Here is a 15,342-nt window from a genome sequence, read left to right on the forward strand (position 1 = left end):
GGCCATACTCTTGATTTTGAATCAGTGAATTATTCAGGTTGATTGGTGTTGATTTACCTTGTACTATCCTTTAAGTTTTCTCTTTCTGTTTTATACTTGTGTATTAAGCCCTACAGTGTTTAAAGGTTAGGAAGGACATAAAAATGAGGCTGTTTTCTAGCTGGGTGTGCTGGTACATGCCTGTAATATCAGTACTCTGGGAGGCTGAAGCAGGAGGAGCAGAAGTTCCAGCCCAACCTTGGCAGTTTAGCAATTTAGTAAGTCCCTGTCTCAAATTTTAAAAAAGAGTTAGGATGTTGCTCAATGCAAAGGCCCTAGGTTCTATCCCCAGTACCCGCCTCCATCAGACTATGTCTGTAGAACTTTATAATTTAAGATTTTTCTTTTCTTTTTTTTATAATTTAAGATTTTTCCATTCCCTAAAAGATGCATTTGAGAATGTCTGCTCTTTGCTGGTAGGAAGCAGCTCAGCTCCTTCTGAAGTGACATCTGCTTGCATCTCATGATCTGCAGAAGTGGTCTGAAGTGGGTAATTTAGAGTGGTGGGTCTGTGTGGTTAGATCTTTTCTTCTTGGAATGTTTCTGGGGTTTTTTCCCCCTGTTCTAAAAGAAATCTAAAGTTCATAAGACAGAAGAAAATTGGTTTTAAGAGCTGACAAAGAGACTGCAAATTTTGACAGATTGAGTTTATCTCAGGAGGAAAATGGGCATGGAGTTTCCTACTTTCCTTTGGAAATAGATACAGAAGCTGGCTTTTTTTTTTTTAAGAATGTGTTGATTTATTTGTTTTGTTTTGTTTTGTTTTTGGTACCAAGGATCGAACTTGGGACCTTGCACTTGGAAGGCAGGCGCCAGAGCCACTGAGCTAAATCCCCAACCCAAGAGTGTGTTGATTTATTCCTTTAAATAGTGTTACAGCCTTATTTGTTTGTTTCCAGTTAATAATTGGTTAGCTTCTTTTAAAAAATGATTGAGGCTGGGTGTGGTGGCACTGGCCTGTGATCCCAGTGCTTGAGAGGCAGAATGATGGTCATGAGTTCAAGGCCAGCCTGAACTACCCAACAAGACCCTTTCTCAAAAAAAAAAAAACCAAAAAATCAAAATAATTACTTGTGTAACTGCCCTGTGGTTAGCTCCATGTAGTTTTCCCAGGACTCTGAGATGTACATAGCAGCCTTTTTCCCATTAGAAACAGAAACAGCACCCTTTGAGGACTGTGTGAGGGGCCCCAAGGGCATGAGAAGTCACATTGATATGCAGTTTGGAAAGTGCAGGATCCTCAAGCAGGTGGAGTGACAGCAGAAGACACTAGGAGTGTGTGTGTGTGTGTGTGTGTGTGTGTGTGTGTGTGTTTGGGATTCTTCAATAGTTTGGAAGGCAGTCTGGAGTGCGAACATATGAGCTGGCTTTGAGTTTGGCCCAGCTCTGGGCTAGCCCAATAGAAGTGGGGACTCCAGTACTAAGAGAGCCTAAGCCTGCATCAGCAGATTGGACAGGACAGTCTGAAAATGAGGATCTTTAGAGGTCTTTGCACAGAAGCTCTGGATCAGCTAAGGGTCTTGGGCAAGATCTACAGCCTGCATGTGCCTCAGTTTCTCTGCAGAAGAATTAATGCCTGAAGAGCCCTGAGCATGGGGCCTGTCAAAAAAAGGCTGTCAAATATTAGTGTTCCCGATAACCCATAAATGACTTATGTTTGTGCATATATCTTTATATATATGTGTGTGTGTGTGTATATATATATATATATGGGGTTTTTTTTCCCTTGAAACAGGGCTTTGTAGTTCATGTTGGCCTTGGACTCACTATGTAGCCCAGGCTGGCATCGAATTTGTGGTTATTCTTCTGTCTCAGCTTCCGAAGTGCTGGGATTACAAGTGTGTGCCACCATGCCTGGTGATGTCTTTCCATTTATATTTATGCATGACTCCTTTAGAAGCTGACTAAATTTCTTGGTTCTGCTTTTCTTGGGGGAGGGTCTCCTCTGGTGGCAGGCCAGCTCAGTTGGGTTCAGGGCTTCCTCGTGCTGCAGTAGACAGTGCTTTTGTAAGCTGCTCTGGGATCAGAGCCCATTTGAATTAAAACACTAACCCACAGTCACTGTGGGAGCATTCTGGTTAACTGAGTGTGACAGCTTGTTCTGGCTGCCTCCTGACCCTTTGGGGGTTGTTGCAGAATTTCCAGGCTTGAACAGCAGCATTAGGGCCACTTCAGCAAGGACAGAGCTGGCTGAGCACCTTGTGGTAGCACCAGATTGGGCAGTAACCTGTTCATAGCTCAGGCTCTTTAGAGCCCCCTGTGGATCTCATTCCTATTCTCAGGTCCCTGGGCCAAGCGTGGGGTGACAATGAGACAGGGAAAAGGTGAACTCAGCTGACAAGTCATGTTCATGTGTTCAGGCAGTGTAGAGCCTTTCAAGAATTTCCAAGAGAAATCTGTCAGTGCTAGGAACAGATGGCTGGGTGGGGTAGTGGGCAGTGTATATTTGCAATACTCTTAAGTACAGAACATTGCTGTGCTCACTTTGGGAAGCACCATCGTATGCTTCCAGCAGAGGAGGGATCTCAGGTTGATGTCTGACTGTGTCCTTCCCTGGGTAACTTGTAGTCACTGACCACAGCTTGAGGGTGTTATTGAGTGTGAAGACCTGAGGGTGCAGTGAAGCTGCAGGGAGGGACCTCTAGTCATCCCCAGAGGTCCTTGAATCCTGCTTTCTTCCAGGAAGTGTTCTTCTAGTCCCCAACCGCCACGGTCAGCATCCCTTCGCCCAAAGCATGAGATAGGGCCAGCCAAAGATACAGCTGTGTCCTTCCTCCCAACAGGGTACAGAATGCTGAGGGAAACAGCTGGGGCTAGATCTGGTCAGAAGATCCTGGGAGGTCTCCTCAGCAGGGGCCATAGCGCACAGAATTAGGTGACATGCACTGTCTGTTCCATACCCAGGACTGCTCCACTGCCACCTACCCCCGCCCCCCTCTCCCGTTCCACTGCCCCCGGCCCCACTCTCGGCTACTCTGCTCATTGCAGGATCTCACCCCTTCTTGGCCCAAATGCTGTGGCCACTCCCTTTTGTTCTCTGTTGCCTTTGTCAGAGTCTGTGCTTACTTTTTGTATGTGACCTTGTTTCCTTTGACTATAAACCCCTAGTGGGGCAGCCTGTTCTTCCTCAGTGCTTAGTGTGGAACCTCTTATATTGGCAGTTGCTCTGTGAATGTTGGAATGCAGAGCAGGTAGCATGAAACAGCGACAGTCTTTACAGTTTTCAAAAAGCATTTTAAAAATCATAAGAGCCAGGAGTGGTGATCCATGTCTGTAATCCCAGGACTGAGGGAGGTTAAGGCAGGGAGATTGAGAGTTTTACTCCCACCTGGGCAATTTAGTGAGACCCTGTCTCAAAAAATAAAAAGGTCTGGGCCAGGGATTTAGCTCAGTGGTTTCGCTGCCTGCTGTGCAAGCTCAAGGACCCGAATTCGATCCCCGGTACCAAAAAAAATAAAAAAATAAAAAGGTCTGAAGATGTAGCTCAGTAGTAGAGCACCTCTGAGTTCAATCCTCAGTACTGCATCAAAAAAAACCAAAGTGTCAAAAAATCACATAATACAAACATTACCATCTTAACCGTTTTTATGTGCATACTTCAGTAATGTGAAGTATATTCTTATTGAGCTGTGTGTGGTAGTATATGCTTTTAATCCCAAATACTTGGGAGACTGAGGCAGGAGTATCATAAATTCAAGCCCAACCTGGACCCTATCTCAAAATAGAAGGAGGAGGAGGCTGGAGATACAGCTCAGTGATAAGGCTCATGGTCCAATTCTCAGTGTGAAAAAAATAAATATATTATTATTGTGCAATCTCCAGAACTTTTTCATCTTGCAAAACTGAAACTCTGTACCTACTAAATAACTCCTCACTTCTCTATCCCCAAGTCCCTGGCAACTGCCACTCTATTTTCTGTCTTTATAGGTCTATACTACCTATCTCATGTAAGTGGAAGCATTCAGTATTTGCTTCCCCCCCCCCCCCGCCCCCGGGGATTCAACTCAGGACCTTGTGCTTGCGAGGCAGGTATGGTGCCACTGAGCTAAATTCCCAGCTACAGTATTTGTCTTTTTATTTTTGTTTTTAATTTCTTTATTAGTCCATGTTTGCAGTACATAATGATTACATTTATCATGGGGAATTGGTACATGTACATAACACATCCTAATTCTTTTTTCCCCCTACTCCTTTCCTCCCTCCCTACTCCTTCCAATTTTCATTATTTTTTCCCTACAATTCTTTTTTTTCCAACCTCTTTCCCTTCCCTCACTTTCTTCTCCCTCCATCTCTTATTCTACCATTCATTTGAAAAAGATCTCCCTACTTGCTATTTAGCTATTTTCTGTTTTGCTTTTTATTTACATGTGTGTGTATGTTTCTCAAACAAGAGAAACCATTATGAAGTACTTGTCTTTTTGTGGGAGCCTTATTTCACTTAGTGAAATGTTTACATGTCTATCCATGTTGTAGCAAGTGTTGGTGCTTCATAAATAAAATATGAATAAAATCTGTTGTGTTGATAAACCACATTTTGGTTTTTGTTTGTTTGTTTTTGTTTTGTTTTGTTTTTGGTACCAGGGATCGAACTTGGGACCTTGTGCTTGCGAGGCAGGCGGTGGCATCACTGAGCTAAATCCCTGGCCCAAACCACATTTTGTTTATCCATCCATGGTTGGATACCCTGCTTTCTTCCACATTTTAGGCATTATAAATAATGTTGGTGTGAACATGGGTATGAACATCCTTTTCAGATTTTGCTTTCAATTCTTTTGGATATGTACCCAGATGTGGAACTGCTTGATCTCTTTTTTTTTTTTTTGGTACTGGGGATCAAACTCGGGTCCTTGTGCTTGCAAGGCAGGCGGCAGAACCACTGAGCTAAATTCTGTATTTAATGTTTTAGAAGAACCACCAGACTGTTTTCCATAGTAGCTGTACCATTTTTAATTCTCACCAGCAGTATTCAGTGTTCTAGTTTTTTTGCTTCCTCACCAGAACTTTTTTTTTCTTGTACCCATTCCAATGAAAGTGAGGTGGTCTTAAGGGTCTCTTTTTGTGTGTATTGGTCATTTGTGTGTCCTTCTTAAAAAAAAATTTTTTTAAATTTTGGTACTAGGAATCAAACTCAGGACTTTGCAATTGCCAGGCAGGCACAGCTTCACTGACCTAAACCCCCACCCATTTATGTCCTTTTTTTTTTTTTTTTTTTTTTTGGTACCAGGGATCGAACTCAGGTCCTTCTGCTTGGGAGACAGGTGGCGGAACCACTGAGCTAAATCCCCAGCCCTGTATGTCCTTTTTTGATACAAACCTGTTTCAGTCCTTTGCTCTTGTTTTAATCAGGAGGTTTGGTTTTTGATTGAGTCAGGAGTTCTTTATATATTCTGTTAGTCCTTCATCAGATACTGTGATTTGCAAGTATCTTCTGTTTCAGAAATTAATATTTCCTTTGATGTACAGGAGTTTTTGTTTGATGTAACTTTCAAATAATTACGGATTGCAGGAAGTTGCAAAGCTAGTACAGAGCAGGCCTGTATACCCCTCACCCAGTTTCCTCCAGCAGTTGCATTTTGCATAATTGCAGCTCAATGCTGATCCAGGAGCTTGCCAGTCGTGTGGTACTGGGCTTGCAGCTCCCTGTAAGCCCTCCTTAACAGGTCTGTCCCCCTGGAGATGACCCTTGTGATCCTAAGCCCACTGTAGCCCATTGCTAAGGAGGGAGAACACCTACACCCCTGAGTCTGCTGAGAAAGTGGCAGCAGTTGGGGTAGGTGTGGCCTCTTGGGTTGTCATACTATTACACACCCATCAGCTTTTGCCTGATGGTATATTTCTGAGTCTCCCCACTGCTCCCAGACAGAGTTCACAGGTGGGGACTATTGCACACCTTGTGTCCTCCCAGGCCTGGGGCTTAGGATTTGTCCACCTGAGCATGAGTACTCTCAGATGATCCTGCCTGCCTAGACTAGCAGCTGAACCTTGTAAGTTCAAGGCTTTGTGTGGGCGAATGGATCCTGGAGATGAAACAAAAGACAGTCTGGCAGGGAACAGTCTGGCCCGCCCAGAGGCCTTACAATGGCTCTGTGGCAGAAAGTCCAGAGTGGAGGAATGTATGGGAAGGCTAGGGTGTGCCTGGCCAGGTGACCCTCCTCCCCTGTGAAATGGCTTACATTGGTTCTGCTGCCTTTATTGGTTGTCCTTAACCTGGGACTTGGGGTAGAAGCTACAGCCCAGTCCACAAACCTATGTTCTGGTGAAGTTGGCGATACTTCCTCTGTGCACTAGACATTTACATGAGTGTGAACCTGCACACGTGTGCACAAGAAGAGGAAGGGCAGCTGGCTGAGCACCCTGAGCACCGTGCCCTGGCTCTCATGTCTCCTTACCCCTTACTATTAACTATAGGATAAACGCAGTCAGACAGGGCACTGGAAGGAGTCCTGGCATGTGGCATTTGGCACCCATGTGCATGAGGCTGTGGAGGCTGAAAAGGCACCTGGAAGCTCTCACCCTGCCTTCTGTTCATGTGCAGATGGACAGTCCCCAGTACTGTCTCACCATGGTCTGGAGATAGCAGCTGTGGAAGTCAACCACCTGTGTACAATACCAGTCATTGTGCCTGTGTGGGTCCTGGGGGCCAGGGGTTGGAAGCCCATGGAGTTTGGTAGGGCAAGTGTAGCCCCTGGAGGGCAGTGGGCTGGGAAGGTCAAGGTCTCAAGCTCATTGGGATGTAGTTTAAGGGGCAAACTCTCCAGAGGAGGCAGGAAACATCCTGCTCCCCCAGGCCTTGAAGAGACCTCAGGTTCAGAAGTCTCTCCTGCCGCCCTGGTTCCCTTACCTGTTGGCTGTGTCAAGATCACTACCCACGGGAGGGTTGAAAACAATTTGTGCTCTGGACTGCTGGGAGACCTTGGTCTTCTCTCTTTCCCCATCGCAGCCTTCTGACCCTGGTGTGTCTGCTGGGTTTTGTGTCACCAAGAAGCATGGAGGACCCTGGATGAACCTTTGTAAGGGAAGGCTAGTCCTGGGAGCAGTAAGGATATGGGAGACTAGACAGTGGAAATGTCAGTGGCCAGGATGGGGTGGGGGAGATGGCTGTGGGGATGATCTGCTGACTGCTGGGCATGGCCACTGAGTGCTCATTTCTGGGTGCTTTGTTTCCCTCATGGGAACTGCTTGGTTTCTAACACAGACCACAAGTTGCCTGCAGAAGCTGGCCCTTCTCTGCCCTGCCCCAGACAGCATTTTTGCAAAGACTCAAAGTAGTTATAGTTGGAGTAGAACTAATAAGATGATCTCTTTGCATAAGAGAACACTCTGCACAGAAGTCCCCATCCCCTTGCGTTGCTCCTCTCCTTACAGGTGTGAGTCTAGTTAGGAGGGGCTCCTGAGTGGGGTGGGGGCTCACAAAGTCAGAGGAGTATCACAGCAAAGGGTGTGAGTGCTAGCTGTTGTGTACCCTGGGGCTGACTGTCCTATTGGGAAGGCTGGGTCAGCACACTTGAAGCCAGGGGAGGCACAGAAGGGCTGCACTGGATATTACCTTGTAGAGAACCAGTGGTGGATGGGGACAGGCTGAGCTCAGTGTCAGGGAACCCTGGCTAGTTTGGGCATTCTCCAGCTCTTTTTCTTGTATGTGGTATTTGAACAGGAGGATAGAAAGCCTGGGCCTTCTGTCAGTGATGGTTGATCAATGATGGTTGTGGGGGCCCAAGGTCAGGCCTGGGTTCTGGCATTCAGGAAGGCCAGCATGGGGTGGGGAAATGAGAATGGGCAGCACACTCCATTCCTACATCTAGGTGCCATCATGACCTCTCTTCTGCTTTTAGTCACCTCATTCCGAATCTTCCCAAATCGGTCAGATGAGTGGTGTGGAGGTGGATGAGGAGCTCCTGGACCTGGTGAGTGGCAGTGTATCCCCTGCTCCTGTGCCTGCTCCCATGGAGCTGTGTCCTCAAAGAGTTTAGATAGTGAACACCGAGCCAGAGGACAGTAGGAATGGGAAGTGCAGGCCAGGTGGTCCAGTTGGTATGGCCAGTAGACAGCAGGACCCCAGAGACTGAAAACACAAGGAACCTGCTCCAAGGGGTCATGGCCCCTAAGGCTAGGTAGGTGAGCAGCACCCAGATGAGCAGAGATGAACAGAAGTTCTGTTGGGTGGAGAACTGTAGCACAGAGGCCACAAACAGGAGTAAGTGTGATATGAGGGGCCTGGGGGAGGGTCTGGGGCAGATGAGGGTGGGATCTGCCAAGTGAGGAATCCTCAGAGAGTATGAAGGGTGGCCATGTCTTCTGGCCCCAGGATGGACTCTGGTGTCTCCCAGAAGATGACTCTTTTAGTCCCTATGGTGAGTGGGCCCTCTGTCCAGCAGTTGCTGTGGGAACATTTTCTGGGCCCTTTCCCCAAACAGCATTTTGGTTTATTTATTTATTTATTTATTTTTGGTACCGGGGATTGAACTTGGGTCCTTGCGCTTGCACAGCAGGCAGCGAAACCACTGAGCTGAATCCCCGGCCCCCAAACAGCATTTTGTTCCTCCTTAGTGGCATCTGGTTTGATTCTGATTTATTCCTAATGGCAGTGAGACAGTGTCCTGTGCTGTTGGCCATTCATACATTGTCTTTGGAGAACTGCCTGTTCAGGTCCTTGCATTCCCCTCCCCTTTTTTTGCAGAGCTAGGGATTAAACCGAGAGCCTAGCACATTCTAGGCAAGTGTTCCACCACTGGGCTACATCCCTAGCCCATTTTTATTTTTTACTTTGAGGCAGGGTCTCACTAAGTCTCAAAGTTGCTAAGACTGGGCTGGATATTTCGATCCTCTTGCCTCAACCTCCTAGAATGCTGTGATTACAGAGATTTACCACATGTACCACCAGATTGTTTTATAGTACGTGAGTTGCAGGAATTCTTCATATATTCTTTGTTTTTTTGTTTTTGGTACCGGGGATTGAACTCAGGACCTTGCACTTGTGCAGCAGGCGCCAGAACCACTGAGCTAAATCCCCGGCCCCTTTATATATTCTTTACACCAGTACTTTGTCAGATACATGATTTACAAAAACTTTTCTCCTACTCAGTGGATTTTCTTTTTGCTTTTTAGTGGTATTCTCCTTTGATGTACACCTTTTGTTTTGTTTTTTAAAACAGGGTCTTGCTATATAGTTCAGGCTGCATTTAAACTCACTAGGTAGCCCAGGCTGTCCTCAAATTTGTGATCTTCCTGTCTCAGCCTTCCAAGTGCTGGAATTACAGGTGTCCACCACCACACCTGGAAACATTTTTTATTTCGTTAAGTCCTATTTTACTTTTGTTGTTTTGCTTTCACTTTTGGTATCATAATTAAGAAGCTACTGCCTAATCCAGGCTCATCATAATTTACCCATTTTTTTTCTAAGAGTTCAGTAGTTTTAGATCTTTGATCCATTTCATATTAATTTTTTCATATAGTGTGAGGTAAGAGTCCAAGTTCGTTCCCTTCCATGTAGATGTCATTCTACTGACACCATTTGTTGGGAAGACGTTTTCCTTATTTAATTGTCCAGATACTATTGTCAAAAATCAATTACTGGGCCAGGGATTTAGCTCAGTGGTTCTGCCACGTGCCTTGCAAGCACAAGGACCCGAGTTCGATCCCCGGTATATAAAAAAAAGCAATTACCCACTGGGCCAGGGATTTAGCTTAGTGGTGCTGCACCTGCCTCACAAGCAAAAAGAAAAAAAAAATCAATTACCCATAATTATTTGGGATTTATTTCTGAACTCAGTTATTCCATTCATCCAAAAGTCCCTCTTTGTTCTGGCACCTTACTCTCTTGGTTACTTACCTATGTAGTGAATTTTGAAACTGGGAAATATGAGTCTTCCAACTTTGTTTTTTCCTTTTTTCTTTTTGGTACCAGGGATTGAACTTGGGACCTTGTGCTTACAAGGCAGGCGCCGGAACCACTGAGCTCAATCCCCAGCCCACTTGTTGTTCTTTTTCAAGACTGTTTGGCTGTTTAAGGTTTCTTCTGTTTCAATAAATTTTAGGATCAGCTTGTTAGTTTCTTCCCAAAAAGCCAGTGAAAATTTAGATAGAGATTGTATTGAATCCTTCTTTTTTTTTTTTTGAGGCAGGTTCATCTTGCTTTGTAGTTCAGGCTGGCCCTGAACTCACCATATACCCTAGGCTGGCCTTGAACTTGTACCAATCCTCCTGCCTCAGCCTGCAGAGTGGTGGGATTACAGGCTGCATCACCATGCCCGGCTTTAAATCTTACCAGTGGTAATTCTTCTGGTCATTGGACACAGGACATCTCGTTTATTTAGGTCTTCAACTTTTTTCAACAGTGTTCAGTAGTTTTCATTGTACAAGAATTACACTTTTTTGTTAAATTTATTTTGGGAATAAATTTTATTGTATATATTTTATTACTGGGGATTGAACCCACAGCCTTTGCCCTGAGGAATATTTCAGCAATCCCGTTTTATTTGTTTTTTAAAATTTTGAGACAGTGTCTAAGTTGCTGAGTTTCCCAGGCTGGGTTTGAATTTGTAGTGAACCTGTCTCAACCTCCCAGAGTGCTGGGATTACAGGTATGTACCGCTATGTCCTCTTTTTTTTTTTTTTTTTAATTTTTGAGACAGGGTCTTGCTAAGTGCCCAGATTCGCCTTGAACTTGTGGTCCTCCTGCTTGAGTTTAGCGGTATGGACCATTGCACTCTGCTTATATTTTATTTTTACGCTATTATAAATATAATTTTTCTTATTTTTATTTTCAGTTTGCTCGTTGCAAGTTCATAGAAGTACAGTTGGTTTTTGGTTTGTTTTTTTTTTTTGGAACTGGGGATTGAACTTGGGACCTTGCACTTGCAAGGCCGGCAGCGAAACCACTGAGCTAAATCCCTGGCCCCTTACAGTTGGTTTTTGTATCCTGTAGTCTTCCTAAGTGTGTTTATTCTAGTAGTTTTTTGGTGTGTTTGTTAAGGTTTTCTGTGCACAAGATCATGACATCTGCATGTAGAGATAGTCTCACTTCCTCCTTTCCATCCTGAATGCCTTTCTTTCCCTACTCCTTCCTCATTGCCCTGGCTGGATCTTTTGGAATAATGTTGAGTACAAATGGCGGAAGTGAGTGTCCTCATCCTGATCTTAGCCAGAAGTGAGCATCCTCGTCCTGATCTTATGGGGAAAGCTTCTAGTTGCTTGCTGTTGAGCATGATGTTTCCTGTGGGTTTTCATAGGTGCCTCTGTCACATTGAGGAAGCTGTCTTCTTCATCCATCCATCCATGTATCCATGTATTGGTACTAAGGATGGAACTCAGGGCCAGGCATGGTAGGCAAATGCTTTACCCCAGCCCTTTTTATTTTTTATTTTAAGACAGGGTCTCTAAGTTGTCCAGGCTGGGCTCAAATTTGCAATCCTCTCACTTCAGCCTCCTTAGTAGCTGAGATTACAGGGAAGCACCATTGTGCCCAGGGAGGAAACTCTTTTCTGTTCTATTGTGTTGAGTGTTTTTATTATAAAGAGATGTTGGATTTTGTCACATCTTGATGTGTGTCTGCCTGAACAATCCTGTGTGTTTTGTCCTTTATTTTGTTGGTGTGATATGTTAAGCCAGTTGAGTTTGGAGTATAAACTAACCTAGCATTCCTAGAGTCCACCTTGGTTGTGATATTGTTGTATCCCCTTTGCTCAGCTCTTGTGGTGGATTTTTATGTCTATATTCATGGGAGGCGTTATTCTGCAGCTTTCTTGTGACATCCTGGTCTACCTTTGGTATCAGGATAATGCTGGCCTCTAGGATGAGGTGGGAAGTGGCCCCTTCCTCTCCCCCTTGTACCTCATTTGTAAAGTGTGGGCTCTGTCTTTTCCTTCCACAGGAAGTGGGCCCTCCCCATCCCTTCCCCAAGGAGATCCCTCACAACGAGAAGCTCCTGTCCCTCAAGTATGAGGTAGGCCACCATCTTCCTGCCCCTGGATCCAGGCCCTGCCCTTTCCTCCACCCCCCCGCCCCCAGCACCACTAATTGTGGTCTCTGCCTTCCTTGTCCACAGAGCTTGGATTATGACAACAGTGAAAACCAGCTATTCTTAGAGGAAGAACGACGGATCAACCACACGGTGAGCTGGGCCCTTGGGGGCTTAGTGGCCTGGGCCTTTGTCCTGTTCTCTCCATCTCTCTCCTTACCTGTCCCCAAACCTCTGGCTTCTAGAGGTACTTTTGGTTCCTCAGGTTGTCTGTGGGGCCCTAAGCATGTGACATTGGCCCCAGATACCAGAAACATTGGGAGATTCTGTCATGATCACGGACATTGTGGTTAAAGACTATTCTTGCAGATGTCAGGCATATCCAAAATACCAACAACTGATTGTGAATTTGTTGGGAAAGTCATCCACCTCACTCTGAATTGCCCACTGGGCCCCAAGGTGCTCCATGGTCCTTGAGACATTGGCTGGGGTCTGAGATGCTGGCCATTGGCTGCAACTGGCAGGACTTGGGTCCCTACTGGAGAGCACTATATGTGGTGGCAGTCTTGGGAATCCCAGGAGCCACTCAGGCTGGTCCCACAGTGGCCTACAGCAGGGCATTTGCTAATTATGCCTCTTCCCACAGGCCTTCCGAACAGTGGAGATTAAACGCTGGGTCATATGTGCTCTCATCGGGATCCTCACAGGTCTTGTGGCCTGCTTCATTGACATTGTGGTAGAGAACTTGGCCGGCCTGAAGTACGGGCTCATCAAGGACAGTGTCCTTTACAGCTTCCCAGCCTGGTGGTTGGGAAATGGGGGCCTGCAGGAGATCCCAAGTGTCTGCCATTGTGTGCAGGCCCAGTCCTGCTGTGAGATGTCCTGCTCCCTGAGCCTGGCACAGTAGTAATCCAGTGGAGGGCTGTGTCTCTGTCATAAGTGGTTGAGATGTTTCTGAGCTATCAGGTAATGCTGTGCTGTGTTGGGCAGCTGGGTCAATACTGGTCTGTGCTGGGTCAGCTGCTGCAGAGGTGCGGTGGGGTGGTGAGGGCCTGGGCCCAGGTGGTACCATGCCTGTCCTTGACAAGCCTGCAGATATCGACAAGTTTACAGAGAAGGGTGGACTGTCCTTTTCCCTCCTCTTGTGGGCCACGCTGAACTCTGCCTTCGTGCTCCTTGGCTCCATGATTGTGGCCTTTATAGAGGTACAGCAGGGGTCTCAGCAAATAGATGGGGACTCTTCCAGCTCATCTCCACAAGTGTCCTGGGCTGGTGACCATGAGAATCACAAACATACTAGGGCCTCTTTCCTCCAGACCTCTCATGTGCCACTCCCATCCAGCCATACAAGCCTGTGCCCACCCCTACCCTTCCCCCCATGTCAAACAGGCACACTGCCTGCTTTTATGCTCACATGTAGCAGTATATACCCTAGACACTGACACTGTCTGCGGGGTTCCAGGAGTGGGGCTGACTCACTCAAGCAGAGGATCAGGACTACCGCTTCCGCAGTGGGATCCTGTACCCCCACGGGAGAGGGGGGCTGACGCTGTAGGGCACTTTGCATCCTGGAGTTTTTCCCAGGAGTCACCCCTTCCATAGGCCTCTCTTTGTTCTCTGCCCTTGTCATGGGAAGATAGAAGAAAGGAGAGGCAGAATTCAGAACCTTCTGTTGAGTATAGAGCAGGGCTCCATGCACAGGAAGTTCTGGTTCTTCTTGCTGGTATATGATGAGTGCCCTATCCCATCCTGGAATATCCCCCCAGTTGCCTAGGGGGCATATGTCTTTACCTTGTCATATGTCATATGCCTTGACCACATCCCTCACGATTAACCCTCAGAGGGGGTTCTGTATCTTGGGTGGGGGACATGAGAATGTCTCCCAGACACCAAGCCCTCATACCCAGGCCAGACTCTCCAGGTCTTTCTAGGGATGTGGGGGGTCTGTCTGCTCAGTGGCCCTCCCTGTCCTTCTAGCCAGTTGCTGCCGGCAGTGGGATCCCCCAGATCAAGTGCTTCCTCAACGGGGTGAAGATCCCTCATGTGGTGCGGCTCAAGGTGAGGTGCAGAGCAACCCTAGATGGGACACGTGGTGCTCTTCTGGGTATCTGCTGTTTCTAGGGCACATCTTTTGCCCATTGGCTCCTCCACTTCTGTCCTCAGTCCCTGGTATGCTGGCAGTGGTGCAAACTTTTATATAGGAGTAAACTTTTTTTTTTTGCCTGGAGCCCAGGGCCTTTGCATTGAACTATCTCCCCAGCCCTTTTTTATTTTGAAACAAAATCTCATTTACCCAGGCTGGGCTTGAACTTGGAATCGTCCTGCCTCAGCCTCCCAGAGTGCTGAGATTGATTACAGGGATGTGCTACCATGTCCTGCTTTGCCCTATTTTCAAAATTTTCTTTAATACTCATTATACTTAATGTCATTGGTGGCACCTTAATTTCATGGGGACTGGGAAATTGTGACATAGTCTGCTCACAGCCATTTCTGTCTTCTGAACCAGAGTGGCAGAAGCTGCTGCTTCTCCCTATCTCAGAGGATGGGTAGGCTGCAGCCTCCTGAATGCTCCCAGGCTTGGTGCTCTGCTTTGTCCCCTGGGTGTTTCTAGGCCCAATGTTCCATGGCCAAGAAGGAGCAGTTGGTCATACTCTGGGCAGCTAGAGAACCCTGTGCTTGCTCTTTTTGGTGGTTGGTGGGGGTGTGGTACAGGGGATTGAACCCAAGGCCTTTACACTGAGCTACATCTCCAGCTTTTTTTTTTTTTTTTTTTTTTGACACTGGGGATCCAACTCGGGACCTTACGCTTGCGAGGCAGGCGGTGGCACCACTGAACTAAATCCCTGGCATCTCCAGCTTTTTAAAAAATTTATTTTGAGATAGAATCTCACTAAGTTGAAGTTGGGCTCAACTTTCCATCTGCCTGCCTTAGCCTACCAGAATGCTGGGATTACAAGTGTGTATGACGACATGGAGCAGAGCCTGTGCTTTGGCCCTACGTTTGAATAGGGTTGACCTAGTTAGTGCTGCTGGGAATGACATCTGACCTGTTACCTACATACCATGTAGGCAAGCTAGCACATTCTAGAAAGTTTTGCTAAGTACTTTTTGGTGACTGCTTGGCTGGCTGGGTTTGGAAGGCTTCCCTTAGTGTCTTAATTGAGCATGAAGTTCTGTTTCCCAGTGCCACCCTTGATTGTTCAGGGTTTGTGTGCTCCACGGGAGGGGAGGTGGGGGATGTGTGTTGCATGGGTTTCCCACCCTTGCTAGGCCCAGTGACAGAGTCAGCTTTCTGCCTACAAGTGTCATGAGCCCCCAGCAGGTGAGGGAAGTTGCAGTCCCCCAGC

General features: G+C 46.6%; 1 protein-coding gene across 27 annotated transcripts in view; it reads left to right on the forward strand.

Moving 5' to 3' along the window:
- Positions 1–15,342, forward strand: part of Clcn7 (Cl-/H+ antiporter 7) — a 52,058-nt gene that overhangs the window by 19,511 nt on the left and 17,205 nt on the right. For 25 of the 27 annotated variants that reach the window (XM_021251355.2, XM_087202872.1, XM_013068872.3 and 22 more), the window contains 6 exons: positions 7,872–7,943; positions 11,909–11,980; positions 12,083–12,148; positions 12,642–12,774; positions 13,091–13,200; positions 13,973–14,053. In XM_021251355.2, coding sequence (XP_021107014.1) covers positions 7,872–7,943; positions 11,909–11,980; positions 12,083–12,148; positions 12,642–12,774; positions 13,091–13,200; positions 13,973–14,053 — 534 coding nt within the window. Of the gene's footprint in view, positions 1–7,030; positions 7,050–7,871; positions 7,944–11,908; positions 11,981–12,082; positions 12,149–12,641; positions 12,775–13,090; positions 13,201–13,972; positions 14,054–15,342 lie in introns of those variants that run through there. The other 2 variants (XM_087202891.1, XM_004873872.4) reach the window with 2 other exon arrangements.

This window comes from Heterocephalus glaber, unplaced genomic scaffold, assembly GCF_053883595.1.
Source record: "Heterocephalus glaber isolate CG9 unplaced genomic scaffold, H.glaber_assembly_v1.0 deba00001781, whole genome shotgun sequence".
Classification (NCBI taxonomy): domain Eukaryota; kingdom Metazoa; phylum Chordata; class Mammalia; order Rodentia; family Bathyergidae; genus Heterocephalus; species Heterocephalus glaber.